Source organism: Taudactylus pleione, unplaced genomic scaffold (genome assembly GCF_031769625.1).
Source record: "Taudactylus pleione unplaced genomic scaffold, aTauple2 ptg000212l, whole genome shotgun sequence".
Taxonomy (NCBI): Eukaryota; Metazoa; Chordata; class Amphibia; order Anura; family Myobatrachidae; genus Taudactylus; species Taudactylus pleione.
This window is the reverse complement of record NW_028284614.1, coordinates 3,518,741-3,538,051: the sequence shown is the minus strand read 5'-3', so window position 1 is coordinate 3,538,051 and position 19,311 is coordinate 3,518,741. Positions and strand designations below refer to the sequence as shown.

Genomic DNA, 19,311 nt, shown 5'->3' with positions numbered 1-19,311 from the left:
GCATCAGTGGGTGTGTACAGACGATATGTCTGTGAATGACCTCATTCACAGACATATTGCATCTGCCCTGCAGCACCGCCGATGCCGATAGATCTTGCATATGTATGGGCATGTCTGGCTGTGTGTACAGGCGACCCACCGACCGCCCGCACACTTGCTGCAGGGACGCGGCGGTGTTTGACAACTGAACTGGGCGGGCAAATTCAGTTGATGTTGTGATGTCAGTGCTGACGGCGCAGACACCCATCGGCAGAACGATTGGTAAGTGTGTATGCACTTACCAATCGTTAAGTAGGTCAGCCGAACGGCTAAGTGTGTACCCAGCTTAACTAACAAGTGGCCTGGTTTTCTGTCCAGTGAATATACGCCTCACAATACAATGAAACTGTCTTCTGCTTGGAGAGCTTTAATGCGTGATGCAGCAATAATCAAGTGACCCCAATGACAGCCGATTTATTTCACACTCCTCATGGATTCATTTAAAGATAATGACCTTCCCCAAAAGCTAACCCTAACCTCCCCCCGGCAGCCAAACCCTAACCTCCCCCCCGAAGCCTAACCCTAACCTCCCCCTTCAAGCTAACCCAAACGCTACCCACGGTGCCTAACCCTAATAGCTGGCATCCTCAGACTGTCAACATTTCACATGGCGACAGCTCAGGTGTCGACATTGCAAACTTGTTGATATTCATGATGTTGAAATTCTGAACAATGTCAGCATTCAAATGTCTACATGGTGGTGTCGACATTATGAAATCCATCATGGTCACTGTCGACCTTCTGACTGGATACCTACCCAAGTATTTGACAATTTTATATTAATGTATATGACATGCGAATGGCCCATTGAATAAACCTCAAAATCGGTCCTCTTGTGTCAGTTCGCTTATTCCCCATTAGATTGCAAGCTCTCACGTGTAGTCTTCACTCCAATTGTCTCAATTTGCCTTCTAACCGAGGTGGATTAGAGTGACGGGGCTGGCAGGGAAGATAATCTCTGTATCAGCACACAAACTAGGGAGCGGCTGGCAGCTCACCTACTCTCCACCCCTCACCGCACAACTTAATATCTACTACGCATAACACAATCCTGATTTAATGATTTCAGCTTGAATGCCCGCGCCTGGTACTGCTAGGACATTATGCATAATAAAGGCCCCTATCTGCCAATCATTTTAAGCAAAAATTTATCCTAGACGACTTTGCCTTGAGCAGAGATATAAACTCTGTTGTCAACAAAACTTTCGGAATGCAAAAATTACATGATTTTAGCTGTTTTTGAAAACTTTTTATCAATTTAAAGAAGGAAAAAAAAACCCAGATCCAAAACCAAAAACAAAATACTTGAGGATGGTTTTGCAAAATCAAGACACTAAGATGAATCCAGATACAAAACTAACACCAAAACTCAAAAAGTATAACCCAACCACATTTAGGGCTCGTGCAGGCAAGGGCTATTGCTCTTTATGACCTGGTGGAAAACAGACCAAAAACGTGACCTGATCTGGCAGGGTGCCATACTGAGGTGCGGGAAGCATGAGAACACAATTCGGATCATTGTGGCTCCACCCATGCTGTGCAATGTATGAATTGTAAGAACTATTTAGTCACAAATAAGATAGACATTCCTTTATTTCAGATTGTGCCATTTATTGAAATCAGACATCAAGAAATATACAACCAGAAAAAGATGTGACAGGTTATTCACCACCATCTTACCAGTGTAACAGCCACAGGCTAAGAAAAAAAAAATCCAAAAAATTAATCAAAGTCGTTAACCTGAACAAATATTTCTGCAACACGTTACACCGGTGTGCGGTTTGTAGTTAATTATAAAACAAGGAATTTTTTTTTTTTTCTTCAGCTGTTTCGCAGTTACTTTTAAAACATTTTTGTGCCTAGAACAATTTGACTGTTGTGCTTTTTCCTCTCACCTGTTACAGGGTCAGCGTCTTTCAAAGGACATTTCGGAATTGGGTCTGAAAAAAATGGGCACTTAACACGCTGATGTTTTTTTTTTTCTTTGCGAACTTTGAGAGTCCCATCAGTGTAACAAAGGATCCTTATTATATATTACACCACCAGTGGTTTTTTTTTCAGTGAGTTGCTTGTGGGGCTGAAAGACTACACCACATACACAAGTCTTTCACTAGAGGCCAGAAAAAAGGTTCACACATGTGTAGGAGATAAAAAACAAGGGGGTCATTTCTAAAAACAGATGTGTCCTTATTCACCTATCGTTTCGGCTCCATATGGCGCAAGTCTCATGGTGCCACTTTGATGCCATGCCATATATAGCTAGTTTCGGAATTTCACACTCGGGTGTCTTTTTCGCATCACCGCCATACACAGACAGGATTGTAGTGTACTGGGGGGTATACGTTCAGCGAAACCCATCCCCAGGAGAAACCTGACCACTTTTAAGCCTCAGTGGAAGAGGGGCACTGTTTGGCAATAATAAAAATGTGTGTACTGTAACAACATTACTACCTTCATCTGTCCAAGTCTGCATTACAGGCACATCCACATTACTACCAGGGTCAGCCAAAAGGGGAGGCAGGTACAATCTACCTGGGACAGCAAGGGTGGCATAACCACTAACATTGCATGGCCTGGTTCCCTCGGTGTGCACCACCGCTTCTGCAAACACCACCTAGTAACAGGCAAGCAGGTCTCTTACTGGCCCTGATTCCTACTATTTTGAGGAACTGACCCTTAGAACCCAAATCCCTCTATCCCTTCCCCCCTACCAAATTGTCCTTTTTTTGGTCTGATGCAATGGTTTTCAACCAGTTGTGAGGTGTGCTGCGGTGGGGTCAGGAGCGGCAGTCTGGGAGGCTCAGGCATGCCTGGGCCGTTACCTGCCTAGACGCGGCGGCATGACATCACAGGTCAAGTGCGCCACGTTGCCAGCCAGCCAGATCACCATGCCCGCGCCGCAAGACAGCAAGACTGCTCTCCCACCTGCATGCCGGGGGATAATATACTGAGAATATAGACTACCAATTCACGAAGAACTAGTGGTGTCACCAAGGAAATTAATGTAGACTAGCTCCTATAAATTGACATTAATAATGAACAAGTCCCTCACTGATGGCACTAGTACATAATGAATTAATAGACAGCATCCTCACTCACATTGGTCCAGACCACAAAATGGCTGCTTCACATTAAGGCAAAATTTAGGGTTTAGAGACAATGGTAGTAAAATAGATGGAACCGTTGGTAGAATTACTTCTTTTAAATCAAAAAATTTCCCATTGTCTTCTTCAAAAATCCCAGTTTTGGTCGGGAAAGGCCAAAAAATTAACTGGTACTGTCTGACTGGAAAACTGTCCAAGGTGCAGATAAGGCAACAATATTTGGTCACTCTAGACAATACATTCATTAATTAGTGATAGCAGAACAGCACAGCACCCAAGCGGAGCCAGAACTAGATAATTTTTTGGAATCTGACGCATTTCGCTTAAGGGAAGTAACATGAGACAGATCCGGATGTATCAGCATGTCGGTGCTCTTGTGTCAGGATGTAGGTGGTTTTTTTTCTCAATAATAAATGACTCGTCAATGAAAAAGTAGTTTTGCGTGCACTGTATGCTGCCATTTGTGACAGCCACTGGTAGGGCAAGCAGGGCGAAGACAGAACAGCTTTAGACACATGCAAAGGAAATGCAGAGGAAAGTAGGAGGAGTTATGCTAATCAACCAATAAGTCACTTTTTTAACTCTAAACTGCAGGAAAAAAAAACAATTAGATTTGACTGCTAAATGCAATAAAACTATTTTTCTTTTGCATCACTTTTCATAAATGACCCCTCCCTTCTGTATCTAGGTTTTCTTTGATGATTGTGTTCTGTCTTTATATGTTAGACGACCCAATATTGATTACAAAACACCTTACAAAGTTAATATATCTTAGTATTAGGGTAACCCAAAACTTCTGTTACTCCTTTAGACATCCCGAAATGCGTGACTCTGTAGCAGGTGAGAGGGGCAGGTGCTGGAGCAGAGGTATTACACATTATAATTTTTACAGGTACAATTTTCGGAAGACTATAGACAAGACATTCTGCAAACAACCCCGCTCCCTTAATTCACCCCAATATTGAATGCAAAAAGGCCCTTTTTGGAGACATTTGGCACAGCCCAGATAGGAGCAACACATATGCCATGCAACAATTTATCTGAGTCTACTAAATGTAGAAAGCCTAGCCCATAAACTTGTTTGGCTGTACTGATGAACAGGCTAAAAATGAACTGACCTCTTATGGTTTCCATTAAATGGGAATGAAGAGGTGTTTTCTGTAAGGATGCTCTTAGGCCATGTTCTCGTGGCCCATCAAAATGTATTTATTTACAGCAAAAATAAATTACCATTCAGTAATGAGGCATGATGGTCAATCAAGCAAAAGTCATGGATGATTGTCTCCAAGACAAGGACTCCAACATGGACCGTTACTGATTACACAAGTTTGGCAACATCAAGCGCTAACCAAAAGTCTTTGAACTGATGTCTCCATTGTCTTTTCAGATCCAGTCCTCAGACGATTGATGAAGACCTTTTGCTGAGAGATTAAACAATCCTCGAGGATTCCATGTGCACAGCAAAAACTCCGAAAAAAATTACTGTTCAAACACAACTTCATGCTGGCGGCAAAACAGAGACTTCTTCGCTCCAATTTGTAGGTTGCAAGAGCAAAACTTGGCGCAACCCAATGCCGTTTAGAGGGTACCTCCAAACAAGCCATATTAACACTCCACATCTTTACTAGAAAAATAAACACACATCACAACCCAGGAACAATCAGTCATTCTCAGGTTTTGTTTTTTGTTTTTTTTAAAGAAGTTTAAGAGAACACGTACCCACTACATTTATCATATAGATATTTGATAAGCAGCCTAACAGGACAGATCACTATTGTATCTACATTGTAAACATGCCTTCACCGTCTCATCTGTAGACTTCATCATTGTCTGTTTTAAAAGTCACCATGCAACAGTAAATCCGAATGCCCCATACACGAGGAAGCCTCTTTTTTCTTTTTTTTCTTTTCTTTTAACTAAAAGCTTTCCTATGATTAAAATTAAATTAAACAGTCACTGAGTTAAATTCAGAACCTGCGCTGCACTAGAAATGAAACTACACTCTACAATAAGTCTAAGCATATGAATATGCACAAATAAATAATCAAATGAAATAAATAATAATAACAACTTCATTTTGCTTTCAATCGACAGCAGAATATCGAACAAGCGTTAAATAAACTTCCAAAAATTTAAGGTAAGTGGTATTCCCATCCACCCACAGGTGGACTTCAAAAAGAGGAATACACTGCTTGTAGTTGCTTATAACCATTCCAAAAAAACCCTAAAATTAAAAGAACTTGTTTTGTGGCAACATATTGCAAATAAGTTATTACAAGAATGTGTTACTTCTATAAAAAGCATGCATATAATAGATCTCAAATAGAAATACAGATTTTCCTTAACACACTGATGTAATCCCACAAAATATATATAATATATATATATATGTATGAATATTTATATATTTATTATTACTATAGCTTGCATTATCAGTCTGCGCTGAACTATTTTTTTTATTGTTTGTCCGTTCATTGCACAACATTGCTTTGCAACTTAAATACTATCAACCCTTTTTAGCTCTTAAATAAAATATACATTCTCTGAAAAGAAGCCGCACTCGGAGGCACCACACCCATAACACCGCAAGGTATAGGCCGGAGTACAGCAATAAATACGTATTTTTATGATTATTGTAGTTATTGTTATTTTTCCCTGGACTGCTAACTCAGGTATATCGTGATAGGATGCTCTGGTATTTAAGGCAACCTTTGACAGCTGTGACTTAAAAAATAAAAAGAGTAAAAAAACAAAAAAAAAAAAAACACTAACAAGTCCTAATAAAATGGAGAAGTGACAGATGACCAATGATCTCTCTCACAACACCTACAGAACTTGGTGGTATAAGATCTCAGTAGTGCCTCCGTTAGAACTTGTGCTTTTGGTTTCTGTTGGTACGTGACACTTTTTGCCGACTTGCTTTGGAGTTGATTGTGATTGTTTATGGGTTACGGCAATCAGGCCCACAAAACTGTTTAGCAGCGGTCAGCCCTGAAAGTGTACTTCACATACTATTTTGAAGTCTCCCAATATTTGATTCAAATACAATGAAAATTAAAAAAAAGGGCAGGTTGGTAAGAGAGGATGGATTTGCTTGTGCATCACCGCAGATGTCACTGCGAATTTCAGGAGAGAATGTAACCCCTCCAGCCTCTCTCTCCCTGACCTCTTATTTGTGGGTGACCAGGATTGTGCAGAGAACATGTCAACGCAAACAGGCTTCGCTCACACACACATACACACGTATGTACACTCACACGCTAGTCATTGTCACCTGGTCCCTCAGAAGTAAAAGAAAGAAAGAGAGGCTTGGATGAACCAGCGGGTGAGAGGGGTGCGGATGGGGGAGGGGAATGGGAGTGTTACAAAAGGCGGAAGGAGGCTTCTTTTTCTGCCGTTGATAATTAGAGTCCACGACCAAAGTTGGAGTCTCAGCTGAAAGAGACAAGAAAGATTGATTACATACGGTACACAAGGTTGGTTGCATATTTGAGCTAAATAAACAACAGTATTATATCACTACTGGGGCTGATTATGAGTCTGACAGCCGGTAGCCTACATGCTAAAAATGAGTATCATAAGTACGTCTATGCGAATTTCCATGCATCTAAAGATGCATATGTTGCGCTGCCCACCGCTTTTCCGTCCGTGGCCGTCATCGTTAGTATCGGGACTTCCGCCCACCCCATGTTGGGTGCAAAAAAGATCTATCCGAAAAACACGGGTCCCACCTGGGTCTCTGCGCTTCGAACGAGCACAGGCACCCAAGACCCTGCCAGGATCTCCCATTATTAACATCTGCTCTGAGTGTGATGCATTGTCGCGGCCCAGAATTGTCCATTTCACGTTACACTCTGGAGATGCAGTTCGCATGGATCTACTTGGTTAGTGGGGCATGTGCTCGCCAGGTGCGTCCATTTCTGCGAATGCTTCCAGCTCCGCTGTATCTTACGCAGCCTTTCTAAACCGCACTGCTGCCCTGCAGAACCAAAACAATTATGATAGTGAATGATATAGTGAATGTCTTATAGATTGCTTTGTGTGGAATGTGCATCAGTACCTGCTGTATTTATACACCGCGTTCTCCGAGCCTATTTTTTTAAATAGAGCCCCAGTGGCTAGTGGTAGAGCAGCACAGACCAATACAAGTGTAGGCTACTGTGATAAGCCTTGACCTTGATGATCTAACAGGGTCGGAACATTCTGCAAATGGTTTTACACTATACTAAAGGGTGAGCGGTTGGCTGTAAATGTTCCTGTCTGTCATCAACAAGGCAGAACGTTGGGCGTTAAACTAACAAGTCCCCAAAAACCATTTCTCCATAACAATATAGGCAACTTAATGCATGTCCAAAATACCCTTGAAAAAATTACGACTTTCCAGGGCAGTTTTTAATGTAATGCCTCCTCAAAGCTAATATTATTTTGAGCATCAGAAGGGTGATACGTCAACGTTGATGTCATAACAAGTGTTACAGTGCAAGTGTTTCTTTTATACATATGCCATGTGTCGCTGTATTACTTAGAGCATGCAATGCCACTATGTGACACTCATCTATATCTGCTGTGTTATTACTGAGCAAAATAATATGCATGAAATACCTTTAATGTTAAATTTAACTAAGTACGTTAGTCTCAAGCAGCTGATCCTCACGTTAGGTGGGGTGCTTCCTTTATACAAAATAATCAGGGTGATTGACAGTGTGAGAGAGATCCGTTGCTGGAATGCAGGTGGACTGATTGATTTCAGATAGTGATGTCACAGCAGCTGAAACTACTGTAGGCTCAGATTTTTGAGCTGTGTCAGGTCCTGGGGGGGCATATCTGTAGGTAAGTTTGGAATGATTTGCAAATCAATGAAGTTCAACGGAATGTTATAATCAATTTGCCCATAGCACAATACAGCGTCACAGGGTGCAGGAGCCTTTCTGTAAAATACAGTGTGTGAATAACCCTAGTTTCAAAGCTACGTAAACAAGTGCTGAACTTCCATGCAGAATTGAGCTGTGAAAAAAAAATAAAAATAATAACAATAATAATAATATAGGGAGGTTCTTACTGAGGGAGAACGGAAGGAGCCCCCGATCGGTGGAAGTGAACATTCTGCCATTTGCCATCACGGCGGTGCCAAATACAGGTCTCCTCTGACTGGGCGGTGCGTGGAACACCACTGGTATCCAGGTACTGGGTTATGCGGATATAAGCAATGCAGGCAGATTCATCCCCCATCAGATGGATGTGAGGGTTCAGGATGGTTGTGTGCAATGGCTTATTGCTGCGGGACCATACTGGAAGAAATTCCGATGGACACTTAATATTTGGGGGAGATGTATCAAACCTTGGATAATGTGGACAGAGATAAAGTACCAACCAGACTGAGGGCCTCATTGATCAACGAGTTTTATCATTCACAAGCGATGAAACTTGATGCGTAGGATAAATGGTGCTTCAGCCAATCAGCTCCCAACTGTTATTTTTCAAACAGATGACAGTTGGGAGCTGATTGGCTGGAGCACCATTATCCTACACATCGAGTTTTATCACTCGCTGTAAATGATAAAACTCGTTGCTCAAGTTAAGGCCCTAACTGTCATGTTACAGGTTGCATTTGAAAAATGACAGGAGCTGATTGGTTGGTACTTTATCTCTCTCCACTTCATCTCTCTTTAGTACATATATTCATAAACTAGTACAAATATGAATTGACACCAAGAAGAGTTTGTTAATATCCAGAAATGACAAATAGTAGGACAAACGATATTCTCAACCTAATATTTAGACAATTCCCAACAGTAGATGATCCCCAAATACTGATAATTGTCAAAATCATTCTATTACTTTAGAAACTTTCCGCCTTACCAAAAACCCATTCCCAGATGAAATCACTGAAAGGTGTGCTGGATGGCTAATCTGATTTACAGCGGAATTATTGTTTTGTTTTTATTTTTGTCTAAAAACAGTTCCAGATTGGTTCTAAGAATATATCATAATTATCGTCTGGAGAGATAGGTCATTAATTCCACTAAATATGTGCGATTTTCCAGATGTATCCTCATACAACTATCCTCTGCGCCATCTGAAACAAGATGTCTGCTGCAGCTCATTTGCTCTGCAACTGGTAGCGATTCCCAGACGTTCGTACTTTTTCTCTGAATTTAGCATCTTATGCGCATCGTAGCCGCATGCAAAGTCGTTTATGGTGTTTTAGGCTCAGGATTAGAATTTTTGGCACAAAGGAATTGGTATAAAGTTGCAGATTAAGCATGGCGCGGCTCACTTGTATCGGACCGCCATCTTTTGCCTTTTTTATTAGCGTCTGTGTCGCGCACAGCAGCTGCACGTAATGCCAGCGCCAGTGTGGAAGGTTCCCATGCATTGTACTTTTGTGACACTAGTGACGTGACTAAGATACATATTTTGTTTAAAATATGTGCGTTTGGTGGGTTGTATGGTGCGGCTTAGTCGCAAAGTCTGTGGAGCGCTAAATAGGGCTACTTGCCCTATTGTCTCACTCTCTCACTATCTACTTCAGAGTACAAGGCTGGATGTGACACACTGTTCTCTGCAAGACAGGCCCTCACTGTTCATAGCCATGCCGGGATGTAGACGGAATCCCGGCGTGCGGGATGCCGAGGGTCTGAATACCAGTGCCGAAATCCTGACAGGTAGGGATCCCGGCTGCCAGCATCCCAAAGGTAAGTATTGGGGTGTTAGGGGGAGGTTAGGGTTAGAGGTTAGGGTTAGGCACTGGGTAGGGAGTGTTAGGATTAGGGTGCGGGGAGGGGGAGGTTAGGTTTAGGCACCGGGGAGGGAGTGTTACTATTAGGGTGCGGGGAGAGGGAGGTTAGGTTTAGGCACCGGGGAGGGAGTGTTAGGATTAGGGTGCGGGGAGGTTAGGTTTAGGCACTAGGGGGGAGGTTAGGGTTAGGCACCGTGGAGGGAGGAGGGTTAGGGTAGGGGGTTAGAAAAATACTTACCTGTCTTCCCTATGGGTGTCGGGATTCTGGCTGTCGGGGTGCCACTGTCGGTATTCTGACCAGCGGCATCCCGACAGCCAGGATTTCATACCCAACCCGTGCGCGCCAATCTTGATGCATAAACACAAGCACCACTAAGTGCCCAGCAGATACTGTATGGACAACAGCTGGTGTTCTTTAAGTAGCCTAACTATGAAGTGATGTTACGGTACAATACAATGACTGGTTATTAGTGATTATTGTCTAATTTCTGGGGCCATTTTATTTTGGTTTTAATTTTTTTAAATGAAAAAATAGTGTGTCTATAGCATTCATATATCACATATGGGGCCTCATTTACTGTACTAACGAGTTTTATCACCAAAATGAGTGATAAATGTCACTGTGTATGATAAATGATGCTCCAGCCAATCAGCTCCCAACTGTCAACTGTTAGAAAAATGACAGTTAGGAGCTGATTGGCTGGAGCACCATTTATCATACACAGTGACATTTATCACTCGTTTTGGTGATAAAACTCGTTAGTAAATGAGGGCCATGGTGTCTAAGATGAGTGCCTGGTACAAAAAAACAACAACCTCTTTCAGGTATTGTATTATATTTTGTTGCATGAAAGGGCATTGGATCTGGTTTGTAGATCACAATTTAACAAATCTGTATTGGTAAGCTTGATATTTTGTGATATCCAAATGATATAACAATCATACGTACCCCACTGGCAGTTTGTTCCCCAAAATGCTGATACTTTTTTTGTCATGGCGTGTGTGGGTAAATTGCTGCATGTTGTTATCCTATGTTTGTTCATCTTGGGACTGATACAGAGAGAGTGATATACACCTATATGCCTGACTGCAGAGCTCTATCTATCTGTCATTTACATCTGGAGATGCTGAATTTTGATAGTAATTTACGCTATTGTTGCTAATAGCTCTCCGTCACCCATTATGTCTACTTAGTGCGGAGAAATCTAGTGACTTTGGTTCTGTTCCTCTGTTTGGGGGCCAGAACAGAGTGGTTGCAGCTTGTCCCTAGGGAATGGTGGAGGTGGTGGAACGTTTGTTGAGAGAAGACAGGTGACGATGACAGTGAGGCGCCTGCGATATGATTGCTAGATAATAATCCTTATCTAATGTAGGAGATGGAGAGACAGTGTAAGGCAACTCCAGCCCAGTAGAACAACATAGGCAGTGTAGACATAAAAATATCTATGCTGTCACAATGTCAACATTTCCAGAAGGTCGACACCTGATTTAGGGTAAGGTTGCAATTGGGGTTAGGGTTACTGAAAATCCTACTGTTGACATACTAACGGTCAACATTTTGTCAGTGTTGACATCGTGAATGTGGACACGTTAAATGTCAACAACTTGGACATGTTGACATTCAGATTATGTTGCATTATCCTGCTGACATTCCGAATATGCCACATCTAGTGTACCTAGCATACAGTATGCCAGAACATCAACTCGCCCTAGCCCCCTCCCATCCTACCGTGGCCGCACCTCGCTATACTTACCAGTGTTCTGGCCTGTCCCCTCTCCATTGCTGAGATGGAAGCCATTGGAGGGGCTGCGACGTATGCGATCACCCTTACTGCACATGACGGAGTCGGGACAGACCGCCGTCGGTTATTATATAGATAACAATGTATATACTGTGTATTTGGCACTATAACAACCACTAAATCTAAACACTCAAGCTTTTTCAGTCTGCAACATTAAAAAAATACATCATATATATTACATCTACATTATTTATTTGGTATGGCTGTACCAGGGCTCACAGAGAATTGCTAACAGCCCTATATAGGACATTCAATAGTTGGAAGTAGTCACTGTAAAGAGACTTACAGGGAACACTGACAAACCAACAGGAACATATTCAGATAAAATTAATTAGTACCATAAATTATCACTTTTATGGCCCAAAGTTACAGCACTAAAACTTACAACTACCATGTGCGTCATACGTCACCACAACAGAAACGGATCACAGATCAGTGGAGGCGTAAACACAAACCATCAAAGCATTCAGCGTTACTCACCTGTAACCGCATCACTAGAGTTCAAGGTTCTGCCCTACACTATCCACACGTTAAAGCCACGCCTTATAGCCACGCCTTACTTACACACAACATTCTGCAGCTTCTCCCAGATACACTCACATCCTGGGCCGTAACTAGGGTGGTGAGACCTGTGCCATGGCACAGGGCACCACAGGGCAGCAGGGGGCGCTGTTTGGGCCTGTCAATTTTCCTGTTTATCATTCTCACTTGTAGCTTCCTCTTATTTTATCCCCAGCATCTCCTGGCTGCCCCTATCTCTTCCCTGGCCCTTCCCCATGAGGCCATGGTCCTTTTTCAGGTGCAATGCATCTTATGTCCCTATTTAAAAAATGAAGGGGGGCGCCAATGCTCTATCTGGCACAGGGCACCAATAAGTCTAGTTACGGCTCTGCTCACATCACTCCCTTTTTCTGTTAATTCCCTACATTCATTGTATTTACTAATGTAAAAAATAAAGTTTCACTATGTAGAGAATGAGCCCCTGATAATCCTTTGCCGGCTCTCGGCGCGGTGGTTTGTTATAAATCTGTCTCTGTATCTATCAAATTTACTGAATGCTTTGGGCCTTATTCAGAGTTAGATGTAGAATCAAGTTACGACTTTATTCGGTCAGAACTTGCATTTTTGTTTATTGCAAATGCTCATCTTGTCGCTGGTGCACGTGGTTTTTGCTGGTGTACGCCAACTTTGTGACTGTGGGCCTGATTCAGAGATGGACGGAATTGTAGAGGCGCACACAAGCGTATGTGCAATTCCATCCACCTCAAACGCAAATGCAGCAGGAGGTGTATGTAGGAAACGGACACCTCCTTGCTGCGACCGAGCTTGCAGCCTGGGATCACGATCGGGAACAATCGCGACCATCGGTCTCAATGGGTGACCCTTTGGCCAAGCTGTGGTAACGGAAGCTTACCGCAGCCTGGCCGGGTCCTGGCGGCTTGCGAGGCCAGGAAGTCTGCGTCCATGGACGCAGACCCTGGGCTCAGCACTCCCAAAAAACGGGGGGCAACATGCTGTTTCCCGCAAAGCCCTCAAACCCTTCTGCCTGTCAATCAGACAGAGGCTTGGGAAAAACTCTGTGCATCGCAGGACCCATTCTGCCCATGCGCAGAACAGGTCTTACGCAAGCATGGATCACTTACCATCGGAGATGTGCGCTAATCATCTGGTTAACAGACATCTCTGAATCAGGTACAGCTAGGAGGCCATGACCAGTGCTGGAATGGGCATGTAGATGTGGGCAGTGGGCATGCAAAATAGATGTGATCAAAGTACAGCGAGAGCATGGTGTGGGCATGTGGTTGTGCATTGGGGCTCAAATAGCCATCGAAAAGTTGCAAACATAGCCGCCTGGAGGGTAGCGTGACATGTCGCCCGGGAGTTGGTGCCCTGTAGGCGGTATGCCCACTGCAGCCCAGCTTGTGATGCTCTGCCACACCAGACCAAAATGAATGAAGTGCCAGGAGCTGTGATGGGTAATTCATGAGCGGTGCATCCATCTGTCCTGTCCCCAGCTCCCCTGCTGTTACAGTAAAAGTCTATGCCGGACCTGCAGACGGCGTTGGTGGTATGACAGGGGAACGAGGCGTCACATCGTCATAACGTCTGATCCCTAAGAAGAGGAGCAAGAGGAGCAAAAACACTTGCAGTCGCCCAGGCCAGCCTGAGCTCACGGGTGTGATATAAACGGTTGATAGTAAAAATGTTGACATTCAGAAGGTCGACACTACAAGGTCGACTGGCTCTGAATGTCGACAGTGAAAAGGTCGTCACGGTCTTTCGGTTGACCACCATTCTGTAGACATGTATTTAGGTTGACAGGGTTAAATGGTCGACCTTCTGGGGTCGACCATATGGATGTTGACCTTTTTATTGTGGACCAATCGACCGGTATCTGAGCCATAAAGAAGAAAATGAAGACTTCATAAAAGTCTGTTACAGAGCTCACCTTTCACCTGTCTAATATACTGTATGATAACCACAATCCATTTAGAGAGCCGTCAAGAGCGCTGTAATAGAACAATCTAAACTCTGCAATATGACCATTCTAACATACAAATATACATTACACGCTTCTTCTGGCATGCATAGTGCCTCATCTATCAATGACTTTTATCATACTTAATGAGTGAAAAGTCATTACTTATGATAAATAGTGCTCCAGCCAATCAGCTCCCAACTGTCATTTTTCAAACAGGTGACAGTTGGGAGCTGATTGGCTGGAGCACCATTATCATACGCAACAAGTTTTACCACTCCTTACGTATGATAAATTGATAAATGGGCCCCTTAAAGTAGGGTCCCTAACAATTATTTATTATTTATTAACAGTTTCTTATATAGCGCAGCAAATTCCGTTGCGCTTTACAATTTGAAACAAGAACACTGAACACTAACAAGAATACTGGTCCTATAAACAGGATCATGCAAAACATTTTTTGTTGAGCCAATTATTGCTACTACATACAGTATAAGCCACATAAATGCCGCTCGCTTGAACAACATAAATTAAAAGTTATCGGAAGGCGGACAGCCGTTTTAAGGCTTACACTGAGAAGCTGCCAGTGTTTTAATGATATCATTAATGGCGAATATATTTTTCACGCTCTTTCAGTTCCTAAAACATAGGCCAAGCCAAGTAGAATTACATACAAACTGTATCTTCTCTGCGCTGTCTATGCGGAGCAAACGTGTAAAGAAAATAACAAATGACTCACAATTCTCAAAGTAGAAGCGATGGAAATCCAGGCCCTCCACCAGGTTTCCCAGGGCTTCCGGCTCGAACGCGGTCATTCCAGGGTCACACATCTTACTGGAAGGCAGACATAAGGAGATACATAAACATGACGCCTTGACAGAGGCTGAGATGCGATGTAACAAGCGACAAAGAACCGAGAACCAAAAGACTTTTCAAAAATGATATAACGGTGGAAGGGAGATGGAGTAACCCATATGTTGCATGTAACAAGTCTCAGGTAAAAGATCTTGGAGAATTTTAATAAGTAAATAAAATAATACAGTTCTTTACGTTAACCATTAGGTAGGCAGCCGATCTGCTTCTACCACCTTCCGTGTGCAGTTGGCTACTGTTAATGCCAACGTTTCTGTACTGTATGTTACCCAGTTTATATTTTTGTTTCTTTCTATGTTTTATCTGTCTTCCTGTGTTTTCAAAACCAATAAAGACAATTTACACAAAAAATGTATTAGGGGAGGTATCATACGGATCCCTCTCCCAGTAAGTGTTGTGGAAAGTAGCCCATAGGATAAATGCCATCTTCAGAGGGCGTTGGATACCATGGCCAAGCTTTGCAATGCATCAAATACCAGAGTTGGTACACTTTGCCGGGAAGCTGGGGCTTCTTTTGTGATTCAAAATGGGAGACTGCAACGGATATTTCAAAAATCTGCCACAGCCCCCCCTGTACATACATTCAGGGGATACTTATTATTTGTGGGTACCCCCTAACAAAGTGTGTTTTTTTCGGGTGATACTCGCAATTAATATATGACAAATAGTCCCCAATGAGTACAATCACACAAGAGCTGAAGAAATAAAACAGTAGTTAAATAGCAACAAGAGTAGGAGAGGGGGTTTAAATGGGATAGAGCCAAGCAGCCTTTACTATATAAAGCTATGAAAGACAACGGGGGAGATGTATGAAACTTTCTGAAGTGGACAAGAGGAGAAATTGCCTGAAGCCACCCAGCAATTGATAACTCAATAATTATGTTTTTATTTTAAATCTTTGCTGGAAATAGGTCTAATCTTTTTTTTTCTATTTAACAACTTTCTTTCTTCTTTCCCACATATTACCATCACAGTATTTATCATACATCTCAACTGTCCAAATTTAGGTGAGACCGTCCCGATTTGTGTGCTCCTGCTGGCTTCTGTCCAAATGGGGTAAGCTGAGCCAGAATGTTGGGACTTATATCCCAACCATGGAAACAGTATGTAATACCGCCGGCCGCATGGTTCTAATCCCGACAGCGGAACCCCGGCAGGGTTGAAGATCCCGATCGCTAATTTAGGTAAGTACCCCTAACCCTACCCCCTACCCTAACTCTCCTTCAGGGGTGCCTAACCATAACATCCCCCCCTAGTGCCTAACCCTAACCCCCCCTTCCCCTAGCCTAAACCTAACCCTCCCAGGGGGGGGGTGCCAAACCCTAAGTTCCCCTCGGGAGCCCCTAACATAACCCTCCCCACCCGGCGGCTGTCCGCGCCCGGCTTACCTTGGTTCGGTATTCCGGGCGTCGTGGTTCCCGGCGTAGGTCTAATGACAGGTGTTGGGATTTTGACGCCTGTCATTAGTACCTTGCCGGGATTTGACAGTCGGGAAGCCGGCGGTCAGCAGTTAGTCGGGATTTTGACACCTGTCATTAGTATCTTGCCGGGATTTGACAGTCGGGCGGGCGGCGGTTGACATTTCAACCGTCGGCTTCCTGACGGCATCCCCCAACGATGGCATATCAAAAGATAGTTAAGGGTCCGGGAAGGGTATGGGGGCAGTCGTAACCCTCGAGGGGGTCCCTGTCTAAAAAAACTGGTGTATTAGACTCTGGTGTATTAGTTGGTACATATCTCAAGTACATTATGACAGCCCCCTTCATATCAAAACCTCCCTTTTGTCCATCTCCAGCCGGCAACTTTCAGCCACCTTTCCAGATTGCTATGTTTCCAATCCCTGCACACCAAACTTGATTTAGGGGTTAAATGAAACTTTCTGGATAATACTTTTGCTGAACGGCATCAAATTCTTAATATTGATCAGAAGCTTTCTCCTATTTCCCATCATTCATGTGACAGTTACCATGGAGACGCGGCCATTTTGTGTAATTTCTGCAACCAATCATCATGATTTCTTCATATTCAACATGGTGCACTTTGCGTACGTTCCTGTCATTCTGGGGATACCATACAGTGGCTGGTTCAACAATGTACAGTATTCACAAGCTGCCGGCTTCTCTCCACTGCCATTATCCTTTCCCTGTCAGGCCTTCCAGCCATGATTTTGCAAACATTTTGAGTAAAACCCCAGGCTGAAGAATGAGGCCAATGACTGCCTGGGGCTCAGATTTCTTTTGGACACATATATTATTTATCGGAACTGAACTAAATGTCTCCAATGAATATCTGGAAGAAAATCAGTCATTATACCTATTCCGAAAATACCCCCCCCCCTATTCTAAGTGGGGAAGGAAGATGGATCTGTATGCCCCTGCATTAATTCTTGTACCCTTAATGCAATCGCAGGGAGGAATTGATACCCGCTTCCATTAATAATACAATTATCAGAACAATTACGGACTAAACTTTTACCAAGTTAAAAATAAATACATTGGGGAATGGGGGGTGGGCATAATTAGATCGGTGTCAGACCAGGAGTACGGTGGAAAACAGTTTCCACATCTACTACAGCCATTATGAATATTACTGTACATCAAGTCCATCGGCCTTTGCAGTTCACTGAATAAAACAAATACCTTGAATGTAAGCTCTTGCGAGCAGGGCCCTCTACCCTCTTGTGCTTCTCCCTACTTTAGTTTCATCTACGTCTTACTCACCACTAGGGCACCTAACACTTGGTTGCTTATCTGGGTGTTATGGTCGTTAATGTAGCAATATATATTATCCATGTCCTGGTCCTGTATTGTATTGTTCTGTAAGTCGCTTGTCAATAATTTGTTTATGTACTTTGTAAGGCGCCGCGGAACACTTGTGGCTCTATATAAATAAATTATAATAATAATAAAAATATCTGTTATTCTCCATGATATTAAAGCAGATCAATGATACATTGGCTTTGCCAACTATTACCCCTGCTTTATCCATATATTTTCCAATATGTTTCCAAAATTACTGCAGTGATGCAGAAGGCTCACACTTTCCAAAAAGCTCATTAAGAATTTACTAAAGAAAACCTTTATTACTGCTCCAGTCCTAGCTCACCCCAATCCTTCCTTTACCTTTCCCTGTGGAGACAAAGCTATAGGAGCCATTCTGTCCTAAGGACAAGCAGAAACAATGCTGGTGCTTACTGTTCCTAGCCAGACTCTCGCACTACTGCGCATATGCCTAAATCCCTAAAAACCCGTACGGCGCATGCATTACACTGCGTGCACGTCCAGAGCCGCAGAACGGATAGAGATGCACAGTCGCTAAACCGTATTGGAAATGTATTGGGAAATGTGACTGGAAAGTGGGCACGGAGATGGTCCGCCTTTTGGGCGCCATATGGGAGTGTCGCGGCCTTGTCGCTGAAGGGGTTGAGTACTCAGATGCTTAATCGATGACACAGGAGGCCATTCTCTGGCGTAGAATCTGCACGGAGCTGGTGCAAGTTTTAGTTGCATCTATAGACGCTCCAAGCAGAATGTTACCGTCTAAAGATTCAAAGTAGGGGTCTCAGGACCTCATTCAGAGCCGGTCGCACAGAGCGTGCGGTCGGTCTGAATGAGGGGAGGACCTCTTAAATTTTCAAGACGTCCTCCTTTGCGGTGGTAAGGCTGTGGGTTAACACCCACAGCCTTACGACCGCCTAAGGTGATGGTCGCGATGGTCAAGACCATCGCGACCATCGGGACTTACGATGAGACCCTAGGGTAGGGTCTCCCTTGTCGTAAGCCCCGGAGAGCTTTCGGCTCTGTCTGAGCCGGAAGCTCTCCACTGACATCACTAGTGATGTCAGTGGGGCCGCCCCCAAACGGTAGGCGTTCCTATGGGAACGCCCCCGTTCGGGCTGCCACTCGTTCGGCGCTGTCGGTCGTAGCGGGTCTCACGCATGCACACGACGGCGCAGGCGCCGTCGTGCGCATGCTCTGTGGGGGGCCATCGACCCGGTCCGAGCACATCGGCGCTAACGACCGGGTCTGAATGACCCCCTCAGTCCTTGCACAGTCAGACATACGCTGTACACCGGAGGAAGGGCTGATAGTATCGTTAGCATAAAGTCACAGATAAGCCTACAGCAACAGACGCTAATGCGGCCACAGCAGCGTGAGACTCGGAATACGGTCCCTGGCGTTTGGTCCGGAAGGTGCTAGTGATTGACAGATTTTGTGGGAATATCAGGCTTGTGAGACATTGATAACATAAGAGAAATGAGGGATGAGTATGACA

General features: G+C 43.7%; 1 protein-coding gene across 3 annotated transcripts in view; it reads right to left on the bottom strand.

Moving 5' to 3' along the window:
* Positions 1–3,230: 3,230 nt before the first annotated feature.
* The window catches only part of CAMK2A (calcium/calmodulin dependent protein kinase II alpha), a 249,234-nt gene continuing 233,153 nt past the window's right edge, over positions 3,231–19,311 (bottom strand). For 2 of the 3 annotated variants that reach the window (XM_088478264.1, XM_088478263.1), the window contains 2 exons: positions 14,903–14,997; positions 8,199–8,431 (listed from right to left, as the gene is read on the bottom strand). In XM_088478264.1, coding sequence (XP_088334390.1) covers positions 8,199–8,431; positions 14,903–14,997 — 328 coding nt within the window. Of the gene's footprint in view, positions 6,579–8,198; positions 8,432–14,902; positions 14,998–19,311 lie in introns of those variants that run through there. The other variant, XM_088478262.1, reaches the window with a different exon arrangement.